The sequence below is a fragment of the Macrobrachium nipponense genome, chromosome 33 (assembly GCF_015104395.2).
Source record: "Macrobrachium nipponense isolate FS-2020 chromosome 33, ASM1510439v2, whole genome shotgun sequence".
Taxonomy (NCBI): domain Eukaryota; kingdom Metazoa; phylum Arthropoda; class Malacostraca; order Decapoda; family Palaemonidae; genus Macrobrachium; species Macrobrachium nipponense.
In genome coordinates this window covers 20042977-20057602 of record NC_087219.1, presented here as the reverse complement: position 1 = coordinate 20057602, position 14626 = coordinate 20042977, and the positions used below count along the sequence as shown (strand labels likewise).

At 41.9% G+C, this 14626-nt stretch overlaps 1 protein-coding gene across 4 annotated transcripts in view; it reads right to left on the bottom strand.

Moving 5' to 3' along the window:
* LOC135203003 (zinc finger protein 257-like) overlaps positions 1–14626 on the bottom strand; it is a 41485-nt gene that overhangs the window by 17420 nt on the left and 9439 nt on the right. For 2 of the 4 annotated variants that reach the window (XM_064232558.1, XM_064232557.1), the window contains exon 2: positions 10700–10962. In XM_064232558.1, coding sequence (XP_064088628.1) covers positions 10700–10949 — 250 coding nt within the window. In that variant the 5' untranslated portion in view covers positions 10950–10962. Of the gene's footprint in view, positions 1–10699; positions 10963–11361; positions 11502–14626 lie in introns of those variants that run through there. The other 2 variants (XM_064232556.1, XM_064232555.1) reach the window with 2 other exon arrangements.

Genomic DNA, 14626 nt, shown 5'->3' with positions numbered 1-14626 from the left:
ACCATATTTAAATCTTCTGAATACTTTCTCTTCTGTTAACTTCATGATGTTCCCATCTTTCTTTTAAGTTGGCTTACTGCCATTTCTGGCTCAGCTCGTGTCGCTTGCGCGAAAATATCCTTTAATCTATTATTTCTAGGGTAAATGTACTAACACATACCAGAGAATAAATAAAATAAAGAAAAAGGTCAGTATGACTGACTCGCTCACCCTCTAGGTGTGCGGTATGAACACTAGGCGAGTGAGACCACTACCACGAGCCAAATGCCAATAGAAATCTCCCACTACAAAACCCTCCAAGAGGGGAGCCGTCCCACAGAGGGAGCAGCTCGTACTACTACTACACCATCCCATGCTTGCGACTGCTGCGCCTCTAGTGGACATCCTTTTTCGTTAGCTCGCACGAATCTCAAGTGCTATTTTTCTCTCTGTGTATTTTGTGCCCTTTCTTCGGATTTTTCGATAATGGAGCGTGCAGCTATTGCAGCAGCTAAGTTAAGTACTCAGTATTTACGGTTAGCGAGTTTTTTCCGTCCCGAGACGGTATTTGCCGTTTTTTTAGGTTTAGATACGTTCTCGGGGGCTGGAAGCATGGCAGCATGGTCCTGCCGCATGTTGGGTTCGTTCTTGGTCTCCCATACCTAGAACATCCCTTATTATTTTACGCTCTAATTTTGATTATCCGCGTTATTACGTCTACTCAAGTTGTTATACATGTATGTATTTCACCTTATGTAGGCTTTTTCTATCCAGACCCTAGTCCAGGTTCTTAGTATCGGCCCTGACTAGCTTTGAGTGGTAGACTTGCCTTCGGGCTAGTCGCACACTCCTGGATTTTTTCTCCTGCTATTTTACCTTCTTTCTTTCATTTTTATTATATATTTTATTTTTATGTTTTGTTATTGTTAGGTTAGTTGGCGTCTCTTAGCCTAGGTCCTGGCTCGTAGAGCCTAGTCTACCGTTGATCAGTTCGGTCGCTTCCTCATAGCTTCTCTCTGATCAGTTGGTTTTTCGCCCTATGGGCCTATATGCTACCGCTTTTCAGTTCTGGTTGCTTCCCGATAGCTTCTCTCTGATCAGTTGGTTGGCCTGGCCTAGGCTTGGTTACCGTATCTTAGTTTACCGCCTCGTGGTCACTACGTGATCACGAGTCAGCCAGGCGCCTGCCAGTCCCCCTTCCCCCTCTCCCGCTCTCCCATAGAGTCGGGCGGGGGTGGGTCGGTCTGTCCTTGCTCGACCCAGCATGCCCGAGCCTGCTCCCCCTTCCCCTCCACCGGAGGGGCCTGGGAGTCCGACAGTCCCTGACTGGTTCCGACCTCTCCGCTTCTCGGCTCGGCCGGGTGGTACGTTGTGGGGGGCTCTGGCCTTCCCCCCCTCCGTTACTTCCTTGTCGCTCCTGGGTTAGCGCGAGTCTGTATGTCATCTCGCCCTTCCTCCTTACTAGAGCTCCTCCCTATCGGAGTCCTGGTATCCAGCGGAAAGGTATAGTCCACCATAGTTGGACGTAGCATACAATAGGTCTTTACTAAACCGTACCGTATTGCTGAGTTACTACACTCCGCTTCACTGGACCTAGTCCGGTTGCTTGCATGTAGGTTTAAGTTATCTTTAAGTTTATCTTAAGTTTCTTAAACCATCCCCACCCCTCCCTTAGTATTTACCGGATCTCTCCGGGATTATAGCCTATTCAGGCAATGCAGGGAGGGGTTATGCCCAAATTTTTTTCCGAGCTCCGCCACGTAACGGAGTTCTTTTGTCCTTAGTCTGTAAGTGTTACCCCTTAAGATACTCATGTGTCTTCCCACTTACAGGCCACCAACTGTGAGCATCCGGGATGTTCCGCTACACTTCAGGACCCCTGTGGACACGAAGTTTGCCGGTCCCATGCTCCATGCGCGACTCCGCACGGGGACATCCAGGTCTGGTACCATGAGACGTGTACCTATATGTACGATCTGGTGAGCCAGCTTTTGGAAGGCGTAAGTATTCCATCTCCGCATGCCGCTCCGCTTCTTTTAGTCTTAAGTTTTCATCATTACTTTAACTTAAGGCATCTAGTTTAAGTTATATCCTAAGTTTTAGTTTTAAGTGGTTCTTAAATCTAAAATATATCCTCTCTTACAGGCTCCGGCAGTAAGAGATACGGCATTGGCTACCCTGCGGGCCTGGGTCGGAGGTTTTGGCAAGAACGCCGCCAAGGGTCAGCCCTACATACTGGAGAAGCGTTTAGCTTTGTTAATCTTCCCCGGAGGCAAGGCGACTGGGTACGTCGACCCGGTAGAGGCGGACCCCTCTATTGCCTTTATCCAACAACAGCTGCGGCCTCCTTTGGACTTGGAAAAAAAAACAGACCAGGATATCTCCACGGATGTCGCAACCCTGGATATAAATGTTGAACCTATGGTAGGTATAGACGACCTGTTGGTCGAGGTAAGTAATGCAGGTACCCAAGGGTCCCCCTTGGGAGTGACTGTTTCTTCTACCCCTGCAACTTCACCATCCTTCCCAGGGCTTTACCGGTTGGTGAGTTATATACTCCTCCCAGAGGCTTCTTCGGTTAGGCCTAAGATCAAGTCTAAGCATATGACCTTGACTAAGACGTCATCGTCTTCGAAGAAGACGTCCTCGTCTTCTTCTTCGCGTAAGTCTCCGGCTCGTAATCCCGGCCCAGACAGGTCTAAAGGGTCTAGCTCCGGCTCAAAGTCCTCAAAGAGTAAGCCTAAGGAGAAATCCCGCACCCCCGGCAGTATCACCAGTTCCACTACCTTTGGTGCCTATTCAGAGTCTCCCCTCCACCTCCGCAGCAGCTCCGGCTCTGGACACCATGCTGGCCTGTTGAACAGGTGGGCGACTTGGTAGGCTCCCTTAAGACGAGTATGGAACATATGATATCTCGCCTGTCGGATAGGATAACTTCTCAGGATACTATTATAAGCTTGGCCTAAGAGAAGCCCCTCTTGCCTCTCCCTCAACCTCTAACACTAGTGGATCTCAGCTTCCCCCGTATGACTCGCTGCCCGCTTTCTCCATGAACAATCCTTGGAGAGTAGCGTCATATGCTCCCTTCCAAGATGGTCTCATCTCCGTACCGGAGTTTGGAACTCGAAGAATAGAGGACTTCGAGTTCTACCCGGAAGGCCTACAGCCCTCCCTTCATAGGCTACGCTAGGCTCACGCCTTCGGCTATGGTTAGAGATGACAGGGTACCAAAAGGAGACAGTCCTCTATTCTCGGGACCAGGCCCAACGAGAATGGCTTAGATGTCTAGACGACATGGACTGTTCGAATACCAAGATCCAACCATTCAAAAGTCCCTTTACCATTTTCACGATGGACGAAGGTACCCCGCTCCCTTTCCTTACCAAGATAGCGAGGTCGACCATCTCAGCAGCTCAGAAAGGGGAACCCATGCCTCAGCTGAAAGAAGCAGACCCCACTTCTCCGTTGCTCCCGTCAATTGGAGAATTATGGGAGGACTTGCCTAACACTTTCACAGCTGGCAAACTCAAACCTGACTGTGCTATGGAGCAGTTTGGTGAAAAGCTGCCCAGGCTCCCTGATAGTCTTATTCAAGCGGAGTTTGACTCGAAAAAACACGACTAGCCAGGTCAATCAACCTGATGGCTATGTCTGAGGTAGTAACCATGGCTTATGGTTCAGAACCAATTTTTAAGCTTATGACCAAAGCCCTGACTCAAACGGTGCAGTCAGACATGTTCGAGTTTGCCACTGCTAGAACAAATTGCAGAAAGCATGTATTGCTAGAGGCAACCATTCGGCATGAACCGAATAGGTTACTTTCTTCTAACATCTGGGGCGCAGATCTCTTCCCAGAGGCTATGGTAAAGGAAGTACAAGCAGAGGCTACGAGGTTGAACCAAAGCCTTAAGGACCGTTGGGGTCTTACGGCTAGGAGGAAGGAAGCAGACTTGAAACCACCAAAAGGTAAGGGACAAAGGAAGCCTAGACTTGTTTCCAACCTTACCAAAAGAAGCAGCCGCGCTTCCCTCAACAAGTTCCTACAGTGCCGTTAGTGCAGACAGCTCAGCCCTCCACGTCTAAAGGTCAATCACAGCCATTTATGTGATATCCCCTCAGCCTCAACCCTCCACCTCATACGCCATCTCTCCAGCTTACAATCCAGCCTTCGAGAGTCAAGCTTCTCAGAAGTATGACCGCTCGAACAAGGGAGGCAGAGGTAAGCGGTCCTTTCGTGGGAGAGGATCGGGAGGCCCCTTCAATAGGGGAAAGCACTTCAGAGGAGGTCGAGGGGGTTTACCAGAACCAATGAGGAACTTCAGGTAGGAGGGAGGCTGTTTCACTTTCGCCACCGGTGGAACTTCAGCCAGTGGGCTCAGAGCATAGTGTCAAAAGGGCTGGGTTGGAGCTGGTTGACGAACCCACCTCCAGCCAGACCTTTCCGTCAACTTCCTTCCAAGGAATTGACAGAGTACGCAGAGGACCTCCTTCAGAAAGGAGCTATAGTCAAAGTCAAGAGATTAAAATTTCAAGGTCGCTTGTTCAGCGTCCCAAAGAAAGGCTCAAACAAAAGAAGGGTAATCTTAGACTTGTCCCGCTTAAACTTAGCCATCCGCTGCGACAAGTTCAAGATGCTCACGATCTCACAGGTGCGGACCTTACTTCCCCGTTGGGGGGGCCGTCACCACCTCTATCGATCTTACAGACGCCTACTATCATATCCCTATTGCAAGACACTTCCGTCCGTTTCTGGGATTCAAGATAGGAGACCAGACGTTCTCCTTCAAGGTAGTCCCGTTCGGGCTCAACGTGGCACCCAGGGTGTTCACGAAGCTAGCGGAAGTAGTAGTGCAACAGCTCAGAGCTCAAGGGATTATGGTAGTAGCGTATCTCGACGATTGGTTGATCTGGGCCCCATCAGTCGAAGAATGCAACAAGGCCACACTGAAAGTGATTCCAATTCCTAGAAATATCTAGGATTCAAGATAACAGATCCAAGTCCAGACTCACCCCCAGAGTCAAACTTTCAGTGGCTAGGCATTCAATGGAATCTATCCTCACACACTCTGTCGATTCCATCCACCAAAAGGAAAGAAATAGCGAAGTCAGTCAAGCAATTTCTAAGTCACAAACTAGCATCGAGGAGAGCTCAGGAAAGAATCCTCGGCTCTCTCCAGTTTGCTTCAGTAACGAACATCTTAATGAAAGCCAAACTGAAAGATCTAACCAGGATCTGGCGCTCTCGAGCAAATGTCAGGTCCAGGGACAAGCTATCCTCAGTACCTCTGATTCTAAAGAAACCGGCTTCGGCCGTGGGCAAAAGTCAAGAATCTGTCAGTGTCAGTCCCTCTTCAGTTCCCTCCACCAGGGATTACCATCCACACAGACGCGTCCTTAAGCGGCTGGGGAGGGTACTCCCAGGTCAGGAAGGTGCAAGGAATTTGGTCACCCCAGTTCCGTCAGTTCCATATAAACGTACTGGAGGCAATGGCAGTCTTCTTGACTCTGAAAAGATTACGCCCACCAAGGTACTCCCACATAAAGCTAGTCTTGGACAGCGCAGATGGTAGTACATTGCATAAACAGAGGAGGCTCCAAGTCACGTCATCTAAATCACGTCATGATAGCCATCTTCTCCCTGGCAGACAAATTCAGTTGGCATCTTTCCTCCACCCACATAGCTGGGAGTAAGAAGAAACGTCATAGCAGACGCCCTATCCCGATCAGTACCCTAGAGTCGGAATGGTCTCTAGACGAGAGTTCGTTCCAATGGATCCTTCAAAGAGTCCCAGGGCTACAGGTGGATCTCTTCGCATCACAAGCGAACCACAAACTACCGTGTTATGTAGCCCCCAACCTGGACCCTCTGGCTTACGCCACGGACGCCCTGGCTTTGGACTGAACAACTGGGAGAAGATTTAGGCTCTTCCCTCCAGTGAATCTCCTTATGAAGGTCTTAGACAAACTCAGGACATTCAGGGGTCAAGTGGCTCTAGTAGCCCCAGACTGGCCGAAGAGCAATTGGTACCCCCTGATCCTGGAACTGGTCTTCGTCCCTTCGGATCCCCAGTCCCAAGCTCTCCCAGTCAGTACAAACGAAGACTGTGTTCGCTTCCTCAGGGATTCTCAAAACCCTAACTTTATGGATTTCATGAAGTTTGCGGCAAAAAGAGATGCGAATATTGACCCTCAGAATATTCTTTTCCTGGAATCCGATAAAAGGGATTCAACTTTGAGGCAGTATGATGCTGCCGTCAAAAAGTTAGCAATCTTCCTGAGAGAGTCAGATATCAGAATCATGACAGTTAATTCTGCTATATCCTTTTTCAGATCTTTATTTGAAAAGGGTTTAGCAGCTAGCACGATTACGACAAACAAGTCAGCATTGAAAAAGATATTTCAATTTGGATTTAACATAGACTTGACAGATACCTATTTCTCGTCTATTCCTAAAGCATGTGCTAGACTTAGGCCCTCTGTCAGGCCTACGTCAGTTTCATGGTTCTTAAACGATGTTCTAAAACTGGCTTCCGAAACCGATAATGACACATGCTCGTTTATGATGCTCCTAAGAAAAACTCTGTTTTTATTAAGCCTAGCTTCAGGAGCAAGAATTTCAGAACTGTCGGCTTTATCCAGAGATCCGGATCATATTCAATTCCTTCCCACGGGGGAAGTGCTACTTTCTCCGGAACGTAGCTTTTTAGCAAAGAATGAAGATCCTTTGATGAGGTGGGAACCTTGGAAGGTACTACCCCTTCCACAAGATGTTTCCTCCCTTTGTCCGGTTTCAACCTTACGAGCCTTTCTATCCAGGACCTCCTCTTCCTCATCGGGGCCCCTCTTTAGGAGGGAAAAAACAAAAGGTGGTACTTTATCCACTAAAGGCATCAGGCAACAAATCCTGTACTTTATCAAACAAGCCAATCCTGACTCCTTTCCAAAAGCACATGATGTCAGGGCAGTAGCCACCTCAATTAATTACTTCCAACATATGAATTTTGCTGATTTAAAGAAGTATACCGGATGGAAATCGCCGACAGTGTTCAAACGTCACTACCTTAAGTCCTTGGAAGCTCTGAAATTCCAGCGGTAGCAGCGGGTAACATAGTTTCCCCTGACTCTAGCTAGATTATAGTAGAAGATTCAGTCCTCCTTTCTACCTGCCTCACCCAACAGTTCGTCTATTCCTGGCCTTGTTCATTAACATTTACCTTGTGTCTTCTTAGCTGCTTTATGATTGTATAAGTGCCCCTTTTGTCTGGTTAGGGACACTCACATCTGATTACCATACTGATCTCATAGATGTTATCCCCTTATTTTTATGCTAGGGGATACATCATAATGCAATGGTTACGGGTTTTGTGTATATTAAGTCATATACATTCCTAAGATATTTTATTTTATCGTTGATCAAATATTTATGTAAATTTATACTAATTGCTATTTCTATTTTTGATACATGTTGTTACACAGATTTATTGTGATAGGTAATCATTGTACCTATTTGTATATATGTAAATTACCTTTTATTTTATTATTAACATAATTAGATTTAAGGGTAATTTAAGCATAATTCTGATTTTGCTTTACTGTGTACTTGTATCTTTTTAGCAATTATATCATTCTTTTATTTTGTATCTTTCATTTGAGACCTATTTTGTTTTATTATATTTTATTTTACTTTGTTTACAATCTTGTGCTGTTTCTCTGGTACGATTTCGCGCAAGCGACACGAGCTGAGCCCAGAAAAGGATTTGACGTAAGGAAAAATCTATTTCTGGGCGATTGGCTCGTGTCGCCAGCGAAATACCCCCCCTACCCGTCCCTCGCTCAAGATTGTCTGCTAACTTCAGGATGGCCAACTAGAGGCGCAGCAGTCGCAAGCATGGGATGGTGTAGTAGTAGTACGAGCTGCTCCCTCTGTGGGACGGCTCCCCTCTTGGAGGGTTTTGTAGTGGGAGATTTTTCTATTGGCATTTGGCTCGTGGTAGTGGTCTCACTCGCCTAGTGTTCATACCGACACCCCCCTCCTAGAGGGTGAGCGAGTCAGTCATACTGACCTTTTCTTTATTTTATTTATTCTCTGGTATGTGTTAGTACATTTACCCTAGAAATAATAGATTAAAGGATTTTCTATTTCGCTGGCGACACGAGCCAATCGCCCAGAAATAGATTTTTCCTTACGTCAAAAATCCGTTTTTTTGTATCTACAAATAACTGTTAGTTTGCCCTTCTCATGTGCACAACCGATCTTGATACTTATGGCTGAGTTTATTAACACTTTGAAACAAACATTACTGTTTGCCATTGTTTGTGAAATTGTAATTTCACACCCAAATCAGGAGCAAAATAGTCATCATTAATGTTTTTGCATTAAATTTTCCCTTTATTGGGTTACACATGAAATGAACTCTCCCAATGTCTTTCATCTCAGTGCATTTGGTCTCAATACCATATTTAAATCTTCCTCTCTGAATACCTTTTCTTTCTTGTTTCCTATGAATTCCTACAGGTCTCCACTTACTACTTCCATATTTTCAACTTTTCAGACTAATCACTCAATTCACTTCTTAATCACATGCCTGAACCAACTCAATTCTTGACGTCTCAGTATTTTTTCAGCATCAGGTTACTGTATTTGTGCAACACTCACGTGCATATCATCATCTCAACACATTACAACCCTGAATCTTAGGATTTTCAGTGCCACTTTCTATATCTCTTTCTTTCAAAAGTTCCAACTGATGTTTAAGCACTACTTAGCAGTACATGTCCTGTACATGCATCCTAAATTTCTAATCAATTTATGACTGAAATACTTATATTTACCTATACAGTAATCTAACAATCCTTTTGCATTTCATCCATGCTGTTGCGCTCTTTTCTTACAGCGCTCTCAACTGATCTGCCTTCTCTGTCCAGTTTGTTTCCAGAGTAACAGAAATGTTCCAAGAGTAATTATACAGCAATAGTATATTAGGTTCTTAGTTTTACTTTGTAGCATCATAATGAAGTCTCAGATGTTAACAGCATATGCACATTTTTAAAATATTAACATAAACCAGTAGATATGCCAAACCAAGCTGAGAAGACAACTTACATCATCCAAAAATGATGACAAATTTTCTAAGACAATTTGTATTTTTCATAGCTACAAACCTGAGGTCTTAACAATAGGATAATTTCCAGCTAGGGCGCTAGAAATTATCCTATTGTTAAGACGAAAGGTTTGTTCGCGTATGAACAAGTGTAAATAGATAATGCATATTTATCATTATCACTAAGCAGTAAGACACATCCACTGAGTAACAAACCTAGTCTCACACAACTCACCCAAAATGAATTGTTCCTATGTGAGTAGCAAAATCTACAACAAGATGAAGTTAAAGGAGTTGCAGAGCTAGGAAAAAACAGGCCAAAGGGAAAGGATAGGAAGGAAAATGCAATAGGGTGAAGCTGTTTGAAGCCCAAGGGATGCTGCACAAAACACTTACACAATCCTGTGCCACAGAGGAACCGAGAGATTGTGAAAGTCAACCACCATTTAGACAAAAGTCCATGGTACAGTATATAGTAGGCAAGATTTTATGTATTCAAAATGGTATGTGATGAATTACTCATAAAAACATTATTCTTGAAGTATGCTAGTCAAGGGCAGGAGTCAGATAAAACGTTAGACACTAGGTTTTCTTCACATTTGTGAAAAAAGTTCATAGTAACTTGCCAATGAAAAGCAAGATTGGGGAAAATTATACTATAATTAATGTGATAAAATTTAATACAAGAAATAAAATTTAAAGCCCTAATATAATTTTTCCTCTTAATATAAAGCCATAAAATTTGCCTTGTGCTAAAGATTAATGTCCCCAAATTTAACGCTTTAATAATTAGAAACAGACCTGCTTGATTAATAGCCCGAAACTATTGCCAAAATCTATACTAAGGACACTCAGATCCTACTTTATTCAAGTGGGACAGAAGATAAGATAATTACCTGAAAACCTAAATGACTACATTATTACAAAAGGCATAAAAAATTACTATGCATTTCTGGAAAACTGTCTGAATTAATCCAATACAAGCCCTTTATGGGAAAGGACACAAAACGAATGTAAAGGGACAAAAAGGCATGTTATCTAACCCCAAAAGGTAGCAATCAACTGGCCTCTTAAAGAAAAACCATGAGTCTGAAAATGCAAGCGAAACAGTTCCAGTGCCTGGCAGGAGAAACCCAGCAAAAGGCAAAGGAGATAACAGTAACTTAGTAATCAATCAATGAGTGAACTCCTGTAATTGACGACTCCTTCAAAAACATTCATCAGCAAACCTTAGCTGCTGTCAATTCAGTCTTTATAGAAGTTGATGTGAAACATAAGTATAAGAGCAATGTAAAAGCTATTGTAGAGAACTGGCCCACAACCTAAGATGAATAACAGAATAGTGGGAGTGCCATGACCATCAATGATGCTTAGCATAGCTTACATTAGTGATAATAGTTGTACTGGAACTGTAGTTCTTACAAGAATTACACTACTCTAAAATTTTATCTGGTCCCAAACATAATATGTACAACATACTAGAAATCACTAAAAAAAACTATAATTTAAAATAATGATAAATAAAACTTATCCAAAATTCTGTGATACTACACAAAAACATACAGTATCTTACAAGGTATAATGACACAAAAAATATTTGATAAATAAGAAGCACTTACTTAGTGTATTAATAGTTGGACCTGGTCCAACAAGAGACATAATACTAAAATCTGCATCTCTGGTAGGTGACGCAGACGGAAGCATTTCACCAACGCTGAAGACACTATGCTGGATGTTTGAACTTGGTTGTTTCCCTTCCTGAAGCGCTATACTCTCTTCTTCTGACATGTAAATGCTCAGAAACTGAGCAATGTCTGGGAGCTCTGTGCATGGCTGGGGAAGTGTTATTGTTCCCAAATCCCCCTCCATTTTAATTACAACCCTGAAAGAAAAAGGTTTTGAATTAATAAAAAAAAATTCTAGAAATAGGTAAGATTAAATTTAGCAGAAATTAAAAATGAATCAATACAATATCTGACATGCTGAGTATAAATTTGTCAGGTCTTCAAGGTGCTGATGTCAATATGATTACCATTTGCTAGTGTTCTATTTTAAAAAAACAACTTTAAGCACATCACCGCAAATACCTGAAAATTACAATGTCTAAATATACTTTTGGTACAAAATTTCTGCACATAATTTTCAATGGTCAACAACAACATCAAGCCTAAACAACTCAATTAGGTAATTATGTCACAATATCCACCAATAAACATTGAATTCACCACCAAGATGTCACCCAGCCCACTACCAATACGTAATATTTCATTTCTGTACTTACCATGTTGCTAAGATCTGACTGGTATTCAATGATATGGTTTGATGGCCAAAACTAATCTCAACTTCACTTTTGAGGCAATTCAAATGAGATTTCATATCAAAGTACTGTATGTACTGATTGTGCACCCCTGGAAATGCAGTCAACAGAAACACAAAACTGCAAACTTCAGAAGCCAGTGGCCTTTAAAATATTAGAATTATTATATATAACTTTACAAAGGCAAAAAAAAAAAAAAAAAAAAAAAAAAAATGGAATATACAGTTTCAGATTTGCAAATGCATTTTAACAAAAAATAATGGCAATTGAATTAGGCCATTTTGGTTTAATATGGATGGATGGATGGATGTATGAGTTTTAGGGCAAAAGCCCAGGCACTGGGGCCAAAGAAGCCATTCAGCGCCATTGGTTTAATATGCCTTCAGTATTTGCACTGATACAGTCTGAACTCAGCTTCCTGAATCTTCAGGGCAAACTCTTATTCTAGATACTCTGAAAGAATCTGAGCTGGAATGTACAGCTGGCTTGAGTGTCCTGGCTATAAAGTTCTGCTATGTGTTCAAGAGATCATCAAAAATGTGTTTAAATAAAACTTTTCCCTCTGTGGGGTTGGATGCAAAATGAGCTCTCTTCACTCTCTCTGGCCTGTTTTCTTTCTGCATGAACTCTAATAAGTTTGTCTCCATCCATCCTTTTTCCCATTTTTTCCCGGGACCCTTACTGCTGTTCTTTGTCCTGCTATTTACATATCTACTATTTGTCTGACCAAGTGTTCCTACTCCCTTCCCAACACAGAACAAATAAACCAAACTTTTTTTCCAGCCTCTTGACTATACATCTCACAACTTTCTCATTTGTAGTATGATCTTCTCACTGCACTCCAGCCATAAATCTTAAACATATTTTCTCACTGAACTCCAGCCATAAATCTTAAGCTCTATTGATATAAATTTCCCAAATCTACCATTTACTTGTTAGTCACCATGTTACTGTTGCTGAGTAATACAGGCCTTTCATTTATCAGAACACAACATGGTTCCACTTGCCATTCTCTTTGCAATTTGTTTTTCTATAGGTATTTCAGGCATGACAAATCTTCTATTCCAAGTAGACTGTACACCTGAGTATGTATTTCTTGAGACCATCTGTTACATTACGTACGCTTCAACCCCCACAATGTTGCCACAATTGGGCTTTTTCCTTCATTTCTTTTCATGTTACAATAATCTGTTTTTTCTACATTCTGTGCATGCTGTATCAAGTGTTTCGTAATTCTGATCATCCTTTTCATTTGGATATTTCCAGACTATGCTAGGCTATCTACTGTGTAGTATTATCCATACCATTGATCAAACAGTCTTGCCTTCACTTATATAAAAAACACCACACATTTTTCTAAAATTCCTATAACCTGGCATCCAAGGTAGGCAGAGATGATTTTTTGTATTTCACTTTTACGATTTATGACAATCTACACAAATAAGGACTGAGCGTTCATGGTTATTCGTGGTTATGGTAGGGAAGGCAAAGTTAGGGCGCATTCATGCATTTTATTCTATGACAAAAGGTACTCTAGAATAGGCCATGACCATAATGGAGTGAAAGACCTGGCAGGCTAGGTTATTTTAGTCTGGGAGAATGTAAGATAAGTGGTCTCACATTGCTTCTTTGTCCTTTTCAATGTGACACTACTAACAACAGAAATAAACAAAGCACTTTATCTGACTACTCATCTTGCAGTTTACGACATGGACAGTGAAAGTAAGCATCCTCTAAATAAATAAATAGGGAGCTAAGAAACCACACACAAAAAAAACAATGAATTTTTTCACATTCCTGAACCAGTGTTGTTAGTAAAACCAAAGGAAAAATAAATAGTTCACAACACTTAATGAGTAATTTGATTATCATAGTATAATCCCATACTGAGCTTGGTTACAATGAGCCTAAGCTCCCGTTTTCCCGGCAACCTCCTGGTACTAGGGGGAAACATCAGTACAGGCCAACCCTCATCACGGTAGACGGGTCTTTTCACTCCGTTCAAACAAAGGATATTTAATTGGTGAAAACATGAATACAATTGCAACTCTAAGCATACCATTTAAAAGACTGAAGTTTCGTCAACATATTGTGATATATGAAAGCCCCATACGAACTAAAATAAGCATGTGAGCTCTTCGTAAAATATGTTTTCAAGGCAGTTTTGAAATCCAATATGGCGGCTACGTTTTCATGGACGGTTCTCATCAGTGACGGACACCATCTTTCCCAGCCTTCCCAGCACTCATTTGAACAATGTTAGCGTATGTATGTAACGTTTATTGATCTTACTCAAGATTGCAGTTGTAATCAGCACAATAAAACAACATTTTGTTGCCTATATTAGTGAAAGTATGAAACTTGTTATTCCCGGGGTTATGGTTGGAACTGAATTCATTCTTACCTTGTAATCGGCGGTTTTTTTATCCTTTTTTCTTACTGCCATCACAACTGAAACTCCACAGTGCTTATTTGATTGTTATTATACACATTTTGGTCTCAGTTCACTCCACATTGCACTTTAAAAACCCGTTGCTGTTCCTGGTTTCTAAGCGCGCGCCATAAACACAATTACAAACAGCAGACGACGACAGACGACGACAGACGACGAAACTGCAAAGTTTTATTCCCTAAACTGTTTACTTTACTCGTTATTTAGTTTAAATTTACATTGTTATTAAAAATTTTGATTTAATTCATGTATATTATCCCTTTTTTTGCAACCAAATTACCCCGAAAAATTACAGATATTTCTAACGTAGATAAAATCAAATGTTTCTAACGTTTTCGTACATCTGGCTGCCGAAAACCATAGAGGAACGAATACGGAAAAGTGCATAGAGGAACGACTACGTTTTTTTTTTTTTTTTGCTTTTTTGTTTTTGCTAGCACTTTTCATTGATTTCAGTCTTTATTAGTATTTTGAATTTCTTAAATAATCGTATGCCAGAAATAAATGTAACCTTTAATGTTTGCATGCTTAATGTTTGCATGCTAAGAATGGCAAAATCATCGTTGCCACATTAGTGGAGGACTTCACACATACGCCGTTCCATTATTGTTATAAACTGTTTCCATGAATTCTAGTTGTCATAGTAATGCAATAATGATAAAATTGCTATGAGGAGACATGTCTGCCAAATTTTCAAAACAACTTTACACTTGTGTGACAGACCTTTGAATGGTTTTCGAGACAAACCCTGAGGCTATAATTATTGGATTATAGGGA